The sequence below is a fragment of the Passer montanus genome, unplaced genomic scaffold (assembly GCF_014805655.1).
Source record: "Passer montanus isolate IOZ18808 unplaced genomic scaffold, ASM1480565v1 scaffold13, whole genome shotgun sequence".
NCBI lineage: Eukaryota > Metazoa > Chordata > Aves > Passeriformes > Passeridae > Passer > Passer montanus.
The window spans coordinates 332,158-352,930 of record NW_024359832.1 but is presented as its reverse complement, the minus strand read 5'-3'; the positions used below and the strand labels follow the sequence as shown (position 1 = coordinate 352,930).

The window sequence follows — 20,773 nt, the reverse complement described above, 5'->3', positions numbered from 1 at the left end:
TATTTTCTGCAAAGATGGCTTTGTGCATGCATAATGAAATCTGAAAAGTGCAAAAAGGTGTAAGAAAGAAGTCTCTATAGTTTGGGTCCGTTTTTGGTGGGGTTTTTCGGTGTTTTGTCTTGTTGTGTTTTACAGTCTCCATCCCGGATTGCACTGTTTGCTGCAGGCGGACCGGAGCAGCAGTGAAGCTGAGCCGGGGCGGGCAGAGAGCCCGGGGCGGGCAGGGTCGGGCAGAGCTCCCCGGGGTCGGGCAGAGCTCCCCGGGGTCGGGCAGATCCGCAGCGCTGCCCGCGGCACCCGCGCGGAGCCGAGCGCGACCCTGCCCCGCAGTCCCCGCAGAACTACATTTCCCAGGCGGCGCCGCGCCGCGGGGCGCTGCGATTGGCCGGGCGCGGGCCGGCTCAGCGTGGCGGTGCGGCAGGTGCCGCCGGCGGGGGCGGAAGATGGCGCTGGGTGCCGGGGCAGCGGGGCGGCTGCCGCACCTGCCGGCCGGGGGCTGCCTCCCCCTGCTGCTGCTGCTCCTGCTCCTCCTCTGCGGACAGCTCGGGGGAGGACAGAAAAAGAAGGAGGTAGAGACGTTCGCTTCTTTCGCCATCGCGCCCGGCCGGGGCTGCCCTGTCGCGCTGCCTCGCTCTCCGGAGTCCCCGTGTCCCCGTCCGCCCGGCGCCCCCGCGCCCCGCCGGCCCCTCTCCCTCCCCAGCCCCGAGCCGGGCGCCGGTGGGGCGGGAGGCGCTGGGCAGGCGGTGCCCCTGCCCTGCTCGGGGGTGATGGCCGGCGGCGGCGGCGTTTCCAGGGCAGCGGCAGCGCGGGGAGCAGCGCCGGGAGCGCGGTCCCAGCGTGCTGGCCGTGCCCAGGCCGTGCCCGGCAGTGCCGGGGCCGGGAAATGACGGGTTCTGAGCAAAGAGGGCACGGGCCGCCGGGCAGCGCTGGCCTGGGCTGGGCTGGGCTGGCGGCTGCGGTGGGCCAGGGGGCCTGGCAGCCGGGCGGGGCGAGGAGCCCGCGGGAGGTGGAGTTAAACCCTTGTTTGTGGTGCCAAGGGAGCGAAATGCCCGGAGTTAATAACTAGCATCAAAGCGGTGGCAGCAGGTGTGCCTGTGAGTGCAGGTGAAGGTGATGGTGCTCTCTTCGTGGTGTCCTCTGGGTGAGAGAGACGTGGAGGAAGGAGCAGTGTTAATTCAGATTCATATAGACAGCTTATCTTCACCAACTTTTATGTTCAAATAGGGAAGCGTGCAAAAATGTGTAGTGTACATACTTGCCTTTTCCAGATTTCAATGCTACTAGAGCTGCCTACACTTCTCTTTCCAGGTTGCCCTAGATTTCAGGCCAGACTTTTGCATACCAAGTGTTAGGCCACCCAGTAGTGTCTCTACAGTGTCACTATAACTTCATTTATGGGAGGAGTTAGCTTTTAACCAAACTGCCGAGTTTTGTCTTTTTTTTTTTTTTTAATATCTGTTAGTGTTGTGGGGAGAACTTTTCTTTTGTGATAGTGGAGGAGAAGGAAGGAACAGTTTTTATAGCTGATTCTTTCTCTGAACTAGCAGCTCAGACAAAGAGAAGCATGGTCCAAATTTTCGGGTTTTTCTTGTTTTGTTTTTCTTTAAAGAACTATGTAGTTTATTAAGGCTTACTGGCCAAAGATGTAAAATAACTGATGTCCATTGACAAGAATGGAAGGAATGGCTCAAATCTACATCAGGGGGAGTTCAGATGTGACATTAGGAAAGAGATCCTAACTGAGAGAGTGGTTGGACACACAACAAGGTACTCAGGGAAGTGGTCATTGCTCCAAACCTGCAGGTGTTCAGGAGACATATGGACAACATTTTTGTGTATATGGTTTGACTTTTAGATTGCCCTGTGTGAAGCTGGGAGTTAGACTCAATGTCCCTTCCAACTCACAATATTCTAAATTAGTATGTAAAATTCTTGCTTAAGTTTCTAAATAATGGTGTGACTCTGGTCTTACCAAGATAAGTAATCTGATCATTGAATAAATCCCTTGTGTGTCATTGTGAAAAATGAACACCTTCACTCTAGGCATTCATTGTCTTTTCCACTCTTTCTGGAATGAGTAAGCAGTAAATGTGTTGCCCTTCTGCTGCTATAATTAACTTCTTTTTAAAACTTTAACTTATTAGGTTTTCTTAATAAAATGTGTTTAATGTTTGACACTTGATTCTGTCTTGCTGTGATGTGCTGGCACTGCAACTTTTGTTGACACTTTCATGTGGAGTGCCAGCTGTGCTACCAAGGTATCTTTCTTTTAAGTGAGATGTTTTTCCTAACAAGTAAATAATGGCAAATTGAAATGGACGTGTGCAACTACATTTTAGAAAGTTTACCAGTCCTACTATGGAGGTGGTACATAAAAGGATGGAAATGTTTGTTTGTCCACCTATTTGGCATTACAGTTCAGGCATGTATTTCTCCTATGAAAAGCTTGTTATTCAGTGTTTTCCTTTTTAACTGATTTAAACTAACACATCACAGTCATCTGGATCTTTTTGCTGCCATTTTCCTTCCTGCTTAATATTTTGCTTTTAAGACAATGGTCTACTCATGCAGACAAACCCTTGGCTTTATGTGGACATAGACATAGTATCTATGACTGCATCTTTACAGAAACTATTACAATATTGTAAGTTCTAGCTTCACTTTAAATGCAAGCTTAAAATAAAGTGTAACAGTTTTTTCAGAGTTTTATACACTGTATGGTTCTGTGTGGTATATGTTTGAGCTAAAGTCTGACTGTTCTTGCCCCATAACCTTCATGTTAAAAGCTGTGGTAGTTTACCAGATATATATCATGAGGAAAACATCTGTATGCAAAAAATGAAACTTGTACTTGCAGTAAGTAGTTTGGAAGTAACGTTTTAAAACTGTTCTGAGGAAAGTTATGTGAATTGAAAGAGTGCAGGATATTGTGCTGTGGGACATTGCTGTTCACACCACTGTCCAGAAGCTCATTGGTAACAGGTAAAGGTGATGGAAGTTCAATATGTTAAGTGAATTGAAGATGTTCTATACAAAGACTGGTAAGATTGAAACACAACTTTTTTTTTGGAAGTTGGAAAAATGGTTGAAGACCATTTTTGTTGAAAGTGAACACTGCAAGAGAAAAGCTAATGTAGTGGGGTTGAAATGTCTATCTCATGAGATAAAATCAACTCACGTCTCAGTTTCCTGCTTTCTCTGTGCTTTGTGTGTGTGTTTGTTGACACGGTTGTCCAGGAAGAGAGATGAAGGACTAGAGAGAAGAAACTGCTTTCGCTATCAATTTTCTTTTAAAAAAAACTTGATTACTTGAAAAGTACTTCAAAATTACAAGAACTTGAAATGTTGGAGTTAAATCTTCATGAAGGAAAGTATTGTTGATGAAGACAATGATTTTATTTTTTATTAATTTATCTTTTTAAATGTTGACTACATAGAAAAGTGTGCATAAAGTCTGAATGATTGGAGGTGTCTGGATCAGTTGTATGAGCATGGAAGAGGTGGAGATGACTTTGCAGGAAGGAGAGGACCGAGTTAAGATATTAGATGTTTCTGAAGGACTTGATGCTAGCAGAGAAAATAACCAGGGAAACTGGAAAACTTTGTTATACATTTCTGTGTTGATTGTGAAATAATACATTAAAGCTGTCTTTAGAAAATGTGCTAGTCCTTAAATTGCTAAAACGCATAGTCCTATAAAGTAAAATGTTCATAATGATAACTGAAGAAACTGTCTTCTCTGGCAAATTACTGAGAAGTGCTAAGGTTGGTTTTAAATTTGATTAAATATGCAAGAATTTAAAGAGCTGTTTGGAAATATATTTGAATTTGATTATCAGTCATCTGGTTTCATGGAAGCTATTTTTAGAATGACTTCATGAACTTATAAACACACAAACATTCCTATTGTTTTGCTTTAATCTTGCTGTTCCTTTTCCAGATAATGGACATATCCATATTATTGACAGCCTTCACAAGTGAGGAGATACATAGAAAACATTGGAATGTCTAATTTGAAAATGACATGAAGAACAACACCACAACTTTCCCCTGTAGCTCACGCTTAGAAGCTAACTAGATTTGAAAAGCCTACTTTTATGATTTTAATTTGGGTGCTGAAGAGTACCTTTATTTAAAGTGAAGTAAATAAAAGTTCTTGATTGTGAAGTATCAACAAGACACTGGAGTAGGACTATTCTCTTGGAAACTGTATGCATAATGAGAGAAGTAATAATTTATTCTTTCCACACATTTGAGATAGTACAGTTGTATTAACATACATGCATTTTCTGTTCCCAGTCCTTGCAATGCTTTTTATGTATCCTATACAAACTTGGGGTGGGTTAAACTATTAGAAAAATTAAAGGAATCAGAGTAATTCACTTTGAAATAGACTGCTTGGCTTTCTGTTATAGATTTTCTTGTTTTCTTGACTGAAACACACAGAAAGAGAGCATTGGGTTTGCAATATTAAAAACATTTCTCATAGAGGATAATGTTTATTTTTGACCTTTCAGGTGGCTCAAAAACTTAGTTAAACCACTGATAGGCAATTGGAGTAACTTTTTCTGCAGGTAGTTTGTCATTCCTGCTAAATCTGACATAGGGAAAGGTATCTGTTTAGACACAAGCTTTCTTCAGGTGGAAATATTTTGTTGAGCTTGAGTCTACTAAAAATGATGCTGAAGACATATAAAAATATTGTAGTAATTTTACTCTTCTGTAAGGCAAGGTTCGGTGATATCTTAGTTTGCCCTGATTATTTTTAAAGGATTCCAAGATTCATATATTTATAATAGTTCTTTACCTTTTTCTCCCTCTCTGTTTTCCCCAGCTGAGTGTAGAAGTTATGGCAGTTGTGAGAAATTGTGGGAGATAGAGTTGGAAGAACAATCTAATTGATAGTTTATCCCAAAGCTCAGCCATACTTCTATTATTCTTAACCAGTTTGTATATGATGTGCCTGCAGAAGGCTTTGGTGATGGTGGCTCTACAGCTTCTGGCTTTTTCTTTCCCCCTAAAGATGTAACCTAAATTTCTGTGTGTTCAAGGCCTGCATTTTTGACCCTGTTAATTCTTGTCCTCATCGTGACCATAAAGAACAGGTTATTGTTTGTTTGGTTGTTATTTTTAAAATTAAATAGAAGAAGCTGTATGTTTTTTTAATACTAAAAATATTAAATACAATTATTTTTCTGAGTGAATCTTCAGTCCTGATCATACTTTCCTGTTTTATTTGAAATTAACTGGGGTTAAGGCACTATCCCCTTGTTTCTGCACCATGTGTTTTTGTTTTCATTTAGGGTTTAATGGTGAGCCTATTGTGTTTATTTGCAGTTATTGATTATTACAATGTTGCAGCCAGAATGGCGTCTTCCACTTTAAAATGTTTTTCACATCTGATTTGTGGTAGTGGTTCACCATAAAGGTAGCAATTCTCATCCATTCAGAGCTAGAGCCAGCAAAACCTGCTGTGCTTGGTCTTGCTCCAAAATGGAAAGAATAGTACTTAGTTTCTTACTTTTCAATGATCTGTAACATTCTTTTCTTTTGTTCAGTGTTCTGCTTGCATGTTTAATTGACAGAAATATTAGGAAACATGGTAGAGCAAGCAGAGAAAAGGAAAGGAGGAAAAAAGGTTTGTGATGGATGGGGAGTGTTCAGTCTATATTCATTTTCACATATAGTTGAATAAATTCTTCATTTTTCAAGATCTCTGATACTGTTCAAATAACATTGATAATTAAAACCTAAGTTTCTCATCTTGGTCTACTGAAATTCTGTTTAAAATTAAACTTGAATATAAAGCCTTCTTCGTCTTGTAATTGTGAAAATTTTGTGTTTGGTCTGCAGACTGAGGAGCACTGCAAGTTTTTTCTTTTGACACAGGATGCATGAAAGCATTTGGCAGTTACACCAATTACAGAGTTCTCTTAAAAAACTTCATTAAAAATTGAGATGTGGCAAAACTTGAAATTGTGGAGGGAAGCTCAGGCCTCACTGTAGATTTGCCATCAAACCATTTTAAAGATGTATTTTAAGTGGAGATTTTGTATGAATTTATGTAAGTGGACATTTTAACCACTGTTACAGTAGAGAGAGGCTTTTTAAAAACAATGCTTAAAGTTTTAAAATAAGTGTTCTCAGTTTGAAGTGAAATAACAGTTCTAAGCCGTTCCTGAAAATATAAAATTCATTAAATGAAGTTTAATGCTAATTCTAAAAAGAATGGGGAAAGCGTAGAGGAAAAAGAAAATATTTGCAAGAATTCCTTTTTTTCTGCTGGTTTTTTGCAACCCTATAAAACATCTATATCCCTTTCTCATTTATTTCTAATTAATTAAAGTTTTGCAACAACTTGGCAAAATTAAGTAGCAGTTCTGGCTTTAACCAATCTGTGTAGAAAACTTCAGTGACTGCATACAGTAAGTGAAATAAAGGATGCTTATAGTGGCCTGATAGCATTTTGTGATAGGGTTACTGAAACTTTTTGTCCCAGATGTCTCTGTTTGGCATCCTTGCTGTCATAAGACAGATCAGTGACATAATTGATCTTCTCCCCTGTTCTGTTCTATAACCATTTATACAGCACATCCTGTGCAACCACATGGAAAATACAGATTGTATCTGCTTGAGTTCTACATGCTCTGGAAAAATCAGTCAGTAAAAGCAGAATGAGAAAGCACTGGGTTTTTTGGATGTTGGTTTGGGTCTTCAGATTTATTCTCTTAATTTTTAAAAGTGTTTTCAAGGTCACATTTTATTGGCTAAGATAATGGTCAGAACTAAAGAAGGACCTTTACCTGGTATTTGCTTTAGGCCTCATTCTCTTGCTCTAATAAATCTATTAAGTAGAGGAGCTAAAATTAAGGCAATTCAATATTTTCTTTTTATCTAATGCTATAAGGTTTTATAAAAGTATATAATGATATTTTCTTCATTGTTTGTATATATAAAATGTAATAACTTTTTTTTTTTGGTTACAACTTTCAATAATGAGGAATTGCCATTAACCAAATGGAAAGATATTTTATAGTGAACCTGAAAGCTATATTTCAGACAGGGAAACTCATATTTTTATTTGTGATTTTCACAAGTCCTTCATATTTTAAGGTGGATAAATAAATTTATATGTGCATTGAGTGGATGACTTCTGACAAAATTCAAAAAAAGGCCTGGAAATAATTTGGTTACGGAGTAGTCCCATGACATGGAAAAGATTTGTACCCTTGCTATTGCAGGCTTCTTCATGAAAACACTCTTCTTCCTGAGTTCTAAAGTAGTGGCAGGACTTGAAGCATTTCTCTGAACAGACTGTTCTCCCACCTAATAGTATTTGCTATTAAGATTTTACTTTCTTTTGATGATTGTATTTGATAATACTATGCTGGAATACCCCAAATTCATAATCTCTTCCTAAGGAGTTGCAGTCCTTAGCCTAATTATGCCATTTCATTAATTTTTCTTATCCTTTGCTGCTGAATCTAAAGCAACTAATTTTTGAATTTCAGATGAACTGGTCATTAAGCTTAGCAGAGTTTGGCTGTGTTGCATAGAACATTTTGTATACCAAGTTCATAACAGAAGTGGTAATTACAGTTATGCAGTCCCTCTGGAATGACTTTTTGAACTCACAGAGCTGCTCAAGGTTATAGTCTGTAGCATCTGCTGCTTGAAGGATAGAAACCATTTTCTACTCTGCTTTTACTTTAGCTTTTTCATAATTTTAAATCAGTATTGCTGTCTTCTCTACTATTAAAATATTAGCATGTTCAACTGCTTTTGTTAACCAATTGCCTTGAAAAGGCCAGTTATGAGTCTACTGAATCTTGGATATTGATATTTGTGTTTAGATTTTTGAGATTTCACTGTGTATATGTTCATGTCTGAGCCATGTAAATATCTCTTCAATGTAGATTTTTGAGTTTGTCAAGCAAAAGTTTAGGTAATACTGTAAAATTCCCATTTCTAGTTTAAGGTTCATTTCTGGGGCTTTTTTATTAATTTATACTAGGCATTTTTGTAACTTGATTGTTTTGTGAAGTGTTTTGATACTTAGCCTGTTTTTCATGAAAAATAATTGACAGTTGTTCAGTTAATTAATTAGCTAATTCATTTTATGTTTTCAGGGCATACATGCACATTCAGGCTTTTTCACACATTTTGTTTCCAGATCTTGTCAGTGGCTGGGTGCATTCTGAATCTAAAGTTGGGCCTTTAACTCAAGACTTTGCTGTCCTGCAAGAGTCTGTTTAGTATAATGAATTGTTACATGGCAGTGTTTTTTCTGCACTATGCTGAGGAGTATGGTTATTTTAACAATAAGGTAAGAGAGGTATTTTTTTGGTTGGTACTGCTTAAACTTTCCTTGGTAATTGTAGGTGTTTTGTCTTTGTTTGCTGTGGTTCAAATTGTTACTTAAAATATTTTGTTCTTTTGACTTCTCTTACTTATCAAGTGCATATGACCCTCTTCTATTTTTGGTAGTAAACTGCAGTGAAATACAAATTGCATTTAATCCATAATTACTAGATTCACTGGGGTACTAATACACTAAAAATATGAAACTTAAAATTATTTTTCTTTTTAATCCTATTAAAGTATTTTAGTGTGAATCTTTGTCTTTGTAGAAAAGATGTAGCTAGCGATTCAGATTCTGCACGGAAAATTAACGTAGGGAGTGAGAAGGCTGAGCAGACAGATTTTTTTGAGACACAGTTCCTTTCTCTACTTTGTTTTTTGCAAGGTTATCTATTAAGATAAAGAAGGTATTTGAATACAAATAGAATACCTGTGTCTGTTTTGACTGACCTAGTTAGATACTCTAGGAGTTACAGGGCTAGGGCTATGTACAGTAAAAGAATGAATTAGCTGTATCTACATATGTTTAGGTGTCTTTCCAATGAGAGGAATTCAAGCTACAGTTAGGTGAGGGAATTGTAGAGCAATTTAATTAACAGTAGAGCACCTCATCATAGGTCACAGTACCAGCACGCTCTTTAGCTGGTGATCTTGAACTAGGGAATACAAAATGAAAAAGGATGTTTCTGAAATCTTATAATTCTCCAGAACTTGGATGCTAAAGTCAAAACTATAAAAGCTGTGCTATTCAGATTATGTGCTGGTAAAGTATGGTGTACTCTTCAGCTGCAGGAGGAGAGGTAGTAATGATGACTGTATACTGATTCTTCAGTGAGGATTATGTACATAGTCCTTAACAATAATAAAAATTAAAATAATTATATAATAACTTGATTAGAGTAGTGTTTTCTTTTTCTTTCATCACATGGTGATGTACTTAAGGTGATGTGGTCAAGGTGGTATATATATTCTGGTTTCTGTTCAGGTCATTTGAGATGGTATAAGCATGCTTAGTGGTTATGGTTTATAGGATAGGTTTCAGGGATTTTGAGATGTGGGACCCGAATACTTCCACATGGGTGAAGATGATATTGAATATGCTTCCCCCTACTTGAGTCAAACCCTGCAATTTAGAAGAGTGCACAAACTCGTAAGAAATAAGTGGGTTTTGTTTTCAAGTGAATCCTTTGCCATACCTTTTACCAGGATTATCTTCTGATATTGGGTATTTTCAGTTGATGCCTGGGGATACTAATGCACTTACGACCTTTGTTATCTGACTCTTAAGTGGGGCTATAACTTGATGTCATGGCCAAGTCTGGCATGTTAAAGTGTAAGGCATGTTCAGAGGCCTAGAGATCATTGACAATTTTTTTCCTCCATTGCAATGTCTGTGCAGCTTAGAAGTTGGATGGGAAGCAGAATTACTGTGTTGCAGATGCCTGTGTTGATGAACTTGGTTAGCTTCTCTCCTCAGATCTAGTCAGTGAAAAACAAGTTAGCCTCATGTGCAAATCTGCTGTCTGGTATAACATTTCACATTCTTGTGACTTAAATGAAAATACCATCACATATTTCCTGAACATTATTTCCTGTTTTTTCCTGTGTTTTGGAAAATAAAGGGAACATGATGAAGTTAATGTCTTTGATAAAGTAGGATTTATTTTTTTTTATCATTGGGCTGAAGGATAGAAAAAATATGTATGGGAAAATAAAAACTCTGAAGCCAAGTTCAATGATCAAATGTACTCAGAAGTAGTGTCTTTAAATCCTTCTGAAATCTGTTAGAGCATAGAAACTAGTAGTGTAAAGTTATCTGAATTCTACATTATTTTTGCATCACACTTCTAAGTATTTTAGCCATGGTTTGTACTCTTGATAGCTGATGGCTCAGCTGTAAAACATTTCAGTGGAAACTTTTTCCATTTTTTTTCTGTTCTATGCCTGATTTCTACTAAAGCTTCAACTGAAATGGAAAATGAATGTCAGGAATTTCATAGGAATTTGAAGAATACCAGTCCCAGGAAGCTCAGTCCAAAACTGAAGATGTACAACTGTTATGTCTCTTACTTGTCCACAGCTGGTGGATTCAGTTAGTGACAATGTGACAGCACATTGAGTAGACGAGACAGGAATTGTTATGGACAGGACACAAATGGTGCATTGATGCTGAAGTTATTGCGCAAATATTTTTCTTCTGTTGTGACATATGTTTTCCTCTGAGCTAGGTATGAATAGAAGCTCTTTTCTAAATTTTTTTTCAAATCTCTATTAGTTGATAGCAGTGCACTAACTTCTTTAGTGGGCAATTTGTTTAGAAGAAAAGATAAAGTTATTGATATCTACTGGACATACTCTAGATATTATAATTGTTTTTTGTTTCCTTTATCCTTTTTTTGGTTTGGGGTGATACTGAAATGAGCCAGAGAATAATTTTCTGTCACAATTTCAAGTATTAGAAATCAGGCATTCTTTATTACAGTGCTGCACACATTCACAGGATTTTTCCTCTTGTTGAATATATATAATGAAATTTTACAATGGGGTATTTATTCCATCATGACCGTACATAGTTACTACTACATACTTCCAAGCTAATACATAACCATCACTTCTCCTAGAATGAACTGACATGTCTTTGCCCCTTACTGGAAGTTTTTTTATGTCTTACAGGATCATCTAAAGGTGGTTGTATTCACTGAGAGCCCCCAAAATTTTAAGGGACCTTGTCTTGAATTTTCCTTAGGGCGTCCACTCTTTTGATTTTACATGACTTCGACAAAACCACTTAGGTTCCTCATTATCTGTTTATCCGCTGGTTCCAGCTACATTTACGATCTATGTCTACTTCTGCATTCTTTCACCCAATTTCCTAGTTCGTAGCTCTACTTTGCAACTTCAAGGGATCTGAACATTTCTCTTCTCCCTGTACTCTGTCAGGGGCATTGCTAGTTATTTTCCCTTTCAAATTCATTGTAAGCTTTTTCATTTTTTTGTTTCCTGTAAGCTGAATAAATCAGTCAGTCAAGATGTGGGGCTGTGTGCCTGTAGATGCACACACGTATATTTACATGCATTGGTTTGCCCTGGTCTAGATGAAATAGGATTTGCCCTGGTGTTGACATCTGTGGGTTTTTGTCCTGTAACTCTAGGCTATAAATGATCAAAGTACTTCAACCAGACTTCACGAAGATTGTCGCTTTCAGAGTAAAACTTTAAACCAAAATGACCTCATGTAACTGCATATTGATTTGTGAGGCTGCTAACATAATGCAATTTCTTTAAAAGTAATAGTTCCCTGAAGTTCTGCTGTAGTGCATAAAGAAGGACAGTCCTCATCTGATTTGACATCTTGTAATTTAGCCCATTCTGTGGACAGAAACTAAGCTTCCTTAAGTCATTGTGTGCTATGAACTTGTAACATTCACAATAGATTTAAAATTTCAATTAAATGTGACTTCTCAGCCTCTTCCACAGTAGAATTATGGTTAAAGCATGTCTGGGAAACTGATACAGTGGGAGCAGTTTATATTAATTTGATTTCTGGGAAATTTTATGCTGGTCCATGTAAAGTAACCCTGAACACTTTTCTGTCTGTTCCTTTGGGTGCTTGGATCCTCTGAAGATGATCTTCATTATTGTATTAATTCAAAAAGTTCCTGCTCTGAAGTATATCTGTTGTTTTCTCCCTGTAGAGCATTGTTTGCGCTCTGTACTGTCCTCTTACACGGACAGAGGTTGGAGAATGTTGCAGAATTCACTGGCCCACAGAGGAGTGACAAGAGGAAGATAATTTTCTAGCTGAATGATGATCATTTGAAAGAGGAAAGTCCTGGGTTCCCACAGCTATTTATACATTTAATCCAATAACTGTTCAGTGTAAAACATTGTAATACAATCTGTTCAAGTAGGTTTACTTGTCCACCATCTGGACATGAGTACTGCCTGCCAAACCAGTTGGGAAGGCAGTGGAAGAAATCAAGGTTACTTTAAAGTAGTGAAGGCTTCTCAGGATAACCTCTGTACACTTGCTTTCTCTGATTAAGCAGCTATCACCTACTCAGTTGTAACTTTGTGTGACAGTGGAGGTGGCTGAAGGAACTAAGTACACAGTGCACTACAACCCGTGCTCAGAGAATCAGCCCTGGAATATTTAAAGGTAATAGTGGTCTTGGTGGGAACATAAAGGTTCTCAAATCTGAATTTTTCTTTCAGAATTCTAGGCCATTTGGATATTACAAGAAAGTAATATCAAAACAAGGGGAGATTACACAAAATCTAGGTATGTTTTGTAAGTATCTGGTGGCAGACAGTAGAAGCTTGTTCCACTTTAGAATTACCCACTCTGGTTTCCATTTCTGTTAGATGTAAATCCAAATTCCTCGATTAATTGCTCTGTGTGGATTAATCTAAGTTCCTCAATACTTCTACAGATACCAAGCAAAAGAGTGTATAGCACAAGATTATAATGATTTATAGATTATATAGATTTATAAGTGGTCAAATACTACATTATTTTACTTTGTTTTAATGAAATTATAAATGAGAGGAGAGGCATTAAAGCTGATAAATTTTAGTGCAAAATTTTTTATACTGTAGAAAATATATTAGCAAGTGAGCTACACCAGGAGGCAATGAAGCCCTAAGTCACCCACTCTAGAATTCCATTATGTTGATATTGGAGCTTTAGCCACCTGTAGGGTGTAGTACTGATGAAGATGGTCCCACGTGTGTAAGAACTGAATATTTCCCTCCTTATTCCCTTCATAAAGTTAGGACAGATATGGTGTTCATTTTACAAGAGCCTCAAGTGAGCAATGTTAGATGGGTCGTGAATTCAAGTATATATTGTGCATTCAGATGACATGTAGAATACTAGAAAACTAAACTGTAATTTTTCATTGCATTTTTTGTCCCACCGTATTAAAGTGATCTAGTTATGGTTGTGTTAGTGTATTCATCTATTGGCATGTGTCTTAAGTGATTTAAAAATGTAGCTGAAGCTGTTCAGTTATAGCAACATCAGTTTTTTTGAGCAATGAATGCATTGTGCTCTCATGCAGAACTCATGCTTGCTTGGCTGTGAGGGAGAAAATTACGAGTTCATTAGCTGATACAGCAGCTTTGTTTTCAAAAGTAATTTGATGTCTGTACTTCTCCCAAGTGAAAATGGAACTTTTCTGATTCTAATGAGCTGATTTGATAGTAAAAATGTTCTCTCTACAAAAAATGTTCTGGAGGAAGCACATTTTTACTCAAGTCTTTATACTGAATTTTGACTACAAAAAAATTAAAAAGTGTGCTTTAAAATTGGCTTAGAGAGACACTTTTAGCTGGTTTCCATCATTAGAACTATAGCAACTTTTTCTGAAAAATGTATAGAATTAGAAATTTGATTTTATGTGGATTTTAGAAGCTAATTTTGAAAGGTAAAAATATAGACTTCATGATAGTATGAGAATTATTTTTGAGAATGAAATGTAATCTTGGTAAGCCATTCTTATTTTTATTTTTCTAATGTAGACATTATTTTCACCTCCAGTTTGCTCAATGTGATTTATTGAGTTATTCACTATAAAATACCTGAATTTTTAATATTCAGCATAGAAAATAATGCTGAGTATCGGTGTTTAAACAGCAATAGCATATTAACATTGTAAAACCATTAGGTTTTCTATTAAAGCTTCCTGACTGCTTGTACAATCATAATTTAATATTCCACAATGAACTTCTGCTTTTGTCCTACTAATAATATTTTTTTATTTAGATAAAAATTAATGTGCTGGTATCTATGAATAGTTTTTCCTTAAACTACTCAGAAATAGATCTAAAAGTGCAAAGTAATTATTTTATATTAAAAGGATTAAGTGCTTTATCTGCCACTGGAGATTGTCTACCTTCTGTTGTACCACGGAATCCATTAATTAACTTAGCGCCATGCTATGTCCTTTCTGTTCTAATGAACTACTTACTGGGAAGGTAGTATTCTGATTAAAAGAATTCCTGCTCAGGAAACTGTGATACTTCTGTTTCTTATGTGTGGGTAAATGGCAAGTATGCCAGAACCTCATGTGGATGGCTGAGAGAGGTTAAATGTTTTGTTTAAAAATGCTGAGGTACTAGGCATGAGGAAGAAGGCTGAACTTAGTGGTTCTGTCATATTTATGTGTGTGTTTTTGCCTCCTGAGAAAAAGAATTTGCTAGGAAAATGTGACAATAAAGTGACCAATGAATGGATAAAATAAAACTATGGAGAGTGAATGTCAGAGATGGCAAAGAATTTATGAATAATCATTAGCAGCCAAATGACAGTGAAATAATATGAGGGTAGATGAAGATTCCTCTCACAATGACCATGAGTTGTGATGAAAAGTTTGCAGAAATCATTAGGAGACATAGTACTCTGAAACATACATTAAAATATGTGCAATGGCTGTAATGTACACATTTCCTAATTTTTGAAAGTGAAGCTTACACTCAATTAATTGTGATACCTTCAAAACTTTTTCTACTGCCTACTTCACTAGCTTTTTAAAATTGCTTGTAGAATCTCTTTACTTAAATATTTTTTCATAACACAAAAAAAGGAAAATGATGCTTTTGCATATCTTGAAAAGAAAGAAAGAAAAATCAACATTTTGAGCTTGCATCAAAATTTTGGTGATTAAATAGTTGTATCATATGAATATTTCTGTGTTACAGTTAGTCATTTCTGGCAAGAAGAGAAAATGTGAATTTTCTTTAATATGAAGTAGGACTTTTATTAGTTTGCATGCTTTGTTTTGGACCCTTCACTTTCTGGTCTGGTTGTCCATTAAATTGGCTGGATCATGTTGCTGTTGTAAACCATGTGAAGTGCTGTATATATTTCTGATTGTTTTTGATAATTACTGTTAGTGTCCTAAAGCAGATTGACTGATATTTGGAGAAAAAAAATTTTGGAAGAGTTGGATTTGAAACCAAAGTGGGCTTTCATGAATTTCATGTGAAGCAATGAAATAAGGTACTACTTTCTGAAATCCTTGTAGAAGAAATAATTTTGCTGTCTTATCTTTTCACCTTGAGAGAGAAACATTGATAGGACTGCCCCAATGCTGAAGTCATCTGCAGACTTTAGGTATTTCAATTCAATTGTTAGATATGTAACTGGTTTCCTGTGTAACTTCTTTGGTTGCTTGTCAATTTTACAAACTGTAAAGGTTGGTACTTCCTTTTTTTCTTGCTTTTTCCATTTCATAGCAAAGAAGGGGGTATACATTGCCTTTTCCTTTTTTTTTTTTTTCCTTTTTTTGTTGTTATTTTTGAGGTATGGCAACACAAATTCTTTTCAATTCTTCTTGGAAAAGTAGTGGTCTTTATGTGGTCTGTGCCTTTCTTAGTAGCAAATAATGTGTCAAATTTAGTAAATTTAATTTTGGAAAAAATGTTCTGTAAGTACTCATGATAGGTTTTGTCCATCTGCAAAAGTCTGTTAAACTTAAAAGGATTTATGAAATTGAATTCTGTGTGTTATGATATTTTCTGAAAGCAGAACAAACTGAATGTATAATAGAAGTCCATCAAATATTTATGGTTGCACATGGTCAGAAAAACCCAGTTTCCCTGGTGTTTTTTAAAACTTTGACAATGCCAGCATAATATGGTCTTGAAAAAGTGTGGATGCAAGGGTGCAAATTTTTCTAATTTTATGCAGCTCTATCCGTAGTGCTCATGAAGAAAAAGCATAATAGTAGATCTGTCTCTTATAATCTTGTATCCTTCCTCTGATAGGGATTCTGCAGAATTTTGCCATTTGTAGTCATCTTCTAATAAAGTTTTTCATTGCCTTTTCTACTTGTTTTTTTTTTTCTTTTGTTTTTCAAAGTATAACTCGTTTTCCAGACCCTCTGGGTTTTTATCAAATGCAGATTCACCAGCTACAAACTCAAGTTGATACAGGAAAAGTTACTTTTATTCTTCCTGTGACTATGTTGATATTCTGTTTAACCTAAAAGTCTCCTTATTTCCTTCCTATGTCCCAGATGGTGAGGGTTTTTTGTTTGTGTGTGTATTGATTCTTATAATTTAATTCCTTTTTTTTTTTTTTTTAGTTCTTGTTATTATCTTAGCTTTTTCTGTTTTTTTCTAGAAATAAAATATTCACATATACTGATGCAAACTTAAAGCCTGCTCAACTCAAAGAGCAGACTTCATCCTGGAACATTTGTGGCTGCCCTGGGAAAAGCTATGCACGTATTTTATGCCAAAAATTGTTCTGTAGTCTGTTCAAAGTCAAATTTTAGACTGCCTACATTCACTTCCTGTATTAGGTTGTATGTCTCTTGCCTTCAGTGTAATACTGCATTCTTTTTCTTCCAGTCTGTTTATTCATATTGCAGTTCCCAGTGATTCTACTTTTTCTTCATATGATGATTTTCCTTTGCATGTGTTTTGTCATCATACTTCTGAATTGGTGTCACAATTCTGTGATTATCCAGATATTTTTCCTTATAGCCTTTAGTTTAATCTTTTCTATAATATTTACAACATTCTTCTCAAGAATTTTGGTATTTTTAAATTTTCCCTTCTTTTCTGTATTCTACTCTTCTTGGTATATGCAGATAGATTTTAAAAGTATTCCCACAATCTGTTTTATATCTGTTGTTCTAAGATAGATTGTCAGATTTTGCTCTCCTCCAAGGAGAGAGATGAATGAAATGCAAAAGTAGGTTGAGTAAAATTTTGATGGCTCTGAAGAGATCTGTATTGTTTAGAAATTTTTCTGTCATTCTTTACCGTAAACCCCTCTGGATTTCTTTGGAGTGGGAGCAGAAAGCACACCTGTAATCATGACAATATCTGGAGACAAATGTGGAAAGGAATCGATGGTTTGATTTCATTATTTGGTACTTATCTTTTTTCTTACCTTCTGATTTGTGTGATTTATTCTAAAATCAGAGCCCATGTGCACATTTAGTGCTGGTATTTATACAGATATAACCTGTATAAATCAGGCCCCTAATGGGCTCAATTTGACATCATTCAAGAAAGACTATGTCATACTATTTTCTTCTCGCTCTTAGCAGCCATCCCCCTATTTCAGTCACTATTTGAGTGTCTCTCTATTGCTAAATTGACTGAGTGCTGTTTTCAGTCTTAATTCAGTTATTTGCCTCATGTCAGCTTTCCTTCCAGGTCTATACCCTTTGCAAGTAAAGACAGAATTTTAAGAATCCCTTTTTTTATTATTCATTTTTCAGCTTCTATCTTTTTAAACTTGCTCTTGAATCAATCATTCATTTGTTTCCAGGTTGATAAATCATTGTTTTAGAAAGTAATCTTGCAGCTTATACTGCAGAAGGAAATACTCAGTTGCTATTTCATGTGATTCAGGTTTTCTCTGTGGAAATTCCTGCTGAAACTGTTCTGATTGTTAGCATATACTTAAGTGTCATGTGCTCTCCTTGTGTTTCCAAACACTGCAAAGTAACAAGGATAAATCCTTCAGATACCCCAATTACTATAAGTTACTAAAGGGCATTAAGTTTTACAGATATTCAATACAGATTGTTATTCTGTTGGACCTGACTTTTCTAATTATGGCATAAAGAGTAGTAGTTCTCAGAGACTCATCATGATTCTTTTTGCCTGTGACCTTCTTTTGTCTTTGAGATTTAATATGTTCCTTGCTTTTGGCTTGGAGGTCTTCATTGTGACTTGTATGTTTTGAGTTTGCATTTCTTCCCTGAAAATTCAAGTTAGGCTGCATGAATTAGCTCTATAAATTCTTTGCTACGCTTGGAGAAGAAAAATGAAATGACATGGTGTGAAATGCTATCAAAACAAATACGATCTCTTTTAAATGCTTTTATTTTTCCTGCTTCAGTCCTTAATGCAGTTTGCTGAAATACATAAAGCTAGTAATAGATTCTGATCTCATCATGATCACTCTCTGCTCTAATATATAAAATGGATGATTCTAATTCATTAAGCTCTAATCATTGCCTCTCTTACTGTCCATCTATTGACAGGAGCCCTCCTGGAAGTGATTTTTGTCCTGTTGCTGTGTTCTGTCGCATGAAAATGGTTCAGATGATATCTCTTCCCAGAACAGGAAACCATGTGCCATATTGTGATAATCAGATGATCTATTTTCTTTTTTAATTCCTTTCTGAGCAGTGGTTTAAAACTACTTTGTGCTTTGAATATTTTATACCATCATATCATCTAGGATCTCAATGTAAAATGGGTAAGAATGGCTTAACTCATTCAGTTGGAGTTCACCTAATCCAGTATTTATTTATTTTTTTTCCTAAGGAGAAATGCAAATGGATACCCAGAGAAGGGAAGCATTATCTCCTCACCAACCTGTAATCTTCCACCCTTCCACTTTTTTCAGTTCTGGTTTTCTTGAGCCTAATGTTTTCTACTAATGGATGTCTCCATGAGGAATGCTCAGTCATGAGTTGTTCGTCAGTCCTGTCTTGCATGTCTTTTCCCATGCTTTACAGAGTGATGCTGTTAAGGAATCTACATCTGTAGTTACAACTGCATCGAGAGAGGATTGCCAAGTCTCACGGCTCATGCCTTGTCATTTTATTAATCTTCATCTTTGCCAAGTATTTTGCTGTCAAAAAAAGCAACTTCTTTTCATCTCTCCTACTATCTAGAGTAGTGTTGTCCATTTGACATACTTCTGAATTCACTGAACAGAGTTACTGTTCAAAAGACTTTACAGCTGCCTTGCTTCATAGTTAATTTGTTCTGTTACAAGAATTGCTTCTGGCCTGAAGTAGATTTTTTTTTCTGTCTCTTAGCCTTGAATATTGAAAGAAGTGAAGATGACAAATCATTTATATTCAAACTTATTATGTCATCAGTCCTATAATTTGCCATGCACAGATTGGATTGCAATGATGTTTTTACCATCTCCATGGAGGGGGTTTGTTTACATCTTAATCAGTGTAGGACGGGAACATGTTCTTCACAGTGGGTCAGCATTCTTAAGAGTAATGTTCTCCTTTTCCCACTGTATACTGCACTAAGACTCTACCAAATATTGGCCTCTGCACTGCAGATGCTTAAGAGCCCATTCTCTTATTGAAGCACATACTTCTTTAATGATAACTGGTTGGTATCTGGATCTTTATTGATGATGGTCTCAGACAATGAATGCAGCTTCAGCTGTCTGGGACTGAGAGTAATTAAGTAACATTGGCCTAGGTGTAATTCTCTGATTGTTTGGCCTTTGAAGCGGACATTACCCATTTGATCTAGAAGAGATTTAAATTTGCAGAACCGGACTTGTATGTTACTATTATGATAAACACATTTGGTTTTTCCTATGCACACAAATAGCTAATATGGCATATCGAACTTAATCAGTTTTTCAGATTGTATAGGTTTTATATTGTACATGCTTTGAGCAGGAGTTCTTCCCTGTGGATAAATATCAGTCTGAAAATCATGCAGTTTCTGACTTGGTGAAAGATCAGGGCTCTTCATCTTTTTCTTCAGTTTTTTCCCAAGAAACACAAGGAATGGATGTGTTATTCGTAATCTAGTAGTTTGCATAGTGAAATGACAGCCAGAGGGTGCAGGAAGAAGGAAATTTTCAGTGGAAATTAAAGGGAAAAAATAATTAATAATGAAGAGGATGTCTGTAGAAGTTGCAGAATCTCCATCCTTGCAGTCTATATAAACTATTGGACAATGCCCTCAGCAGCCCATGGAAACTCCTGAGTTTAACCATGATTTGAGGTGAATTTTGAATGGGATGACCTCTACAGCATTTAAAATTGTTAAAATAATTTTAAGTATCAAGAATGTATGATTTTTAAAACCATTTTAATTAAAACTGTATTACGTCTTGATAAAAGGAATGGTACTGCAGTGAATACACATTAGATCTTGAAGTAACTGATAAGAGATACTTTTTTTCAGTCTAATATGTTGGTCATCTTCCATCAGTCATTTGGAGAGAGACAAGTAGGTTTATGCATGAGAAGGGTTATTTCCTGTGATTAAAAACTAATGATGCAGTTTTTCTCTATGTTGTACTCACCCACCTGATTGCTCTGTGTGCTGGGGAACAAAGTGTGAAGGTCACTTCTACGAGATGTGATGAGGGGGGATGTGAGGAGAATGGCAGCCATTTGAAAATTAATACCAGTTCTAAGCTGATGAGGAGAGGGCAATTTTTGAACAAAGAAACAAGAAAGTAATTAGCCAATTATATTATTGCATATGCTTATCATAATGACATGGGATAGGCCATCGATAGGTGATGATAACCATTTCTTATATCACTGCTGACAAACATGCACTGCAGAGTGATAGACTAGATCCACTATCTTGTTAGTCGTCGGACTTTGGGTATTTGAAAGGTGGTTGGATATAGTTTTTTAGAATATTAGCCAAATATTTTATCAGC

The 20,773-nt window shown here is 36.6% G+C and overlaps 1 protein-coding gene across 2 annotated transcripts in view; it reads left to right on the top strand.

The window, feature by feature from the left end:
• Positions 1 to 390: 390 nt before the first annotated feature.
• Positions 391 to 20,773, top strand: part of TUSC3 (tumor suppressor candidate 3) — a 107,417-nt gene continuing 87,034 nt past the window's right edge. The window contains exon 1 of one of the 2 annotated variants that reach the window (XM_039699119.1): positions 391 to 569. In XM_039699119.1, the coding sequence (XP_039555053.1) occupies positions 444 to 569 (126 nt within the window). In that variant the 5' untranslated portion in view covers positions 391 to 443. Of the gene's footprint in view, positions 570 to 8,257; positions 8,327 to 20,773 lie in introns of those variants that run through there. The other variant, XM_039699120.1, reaches the window with a different exon arrangement.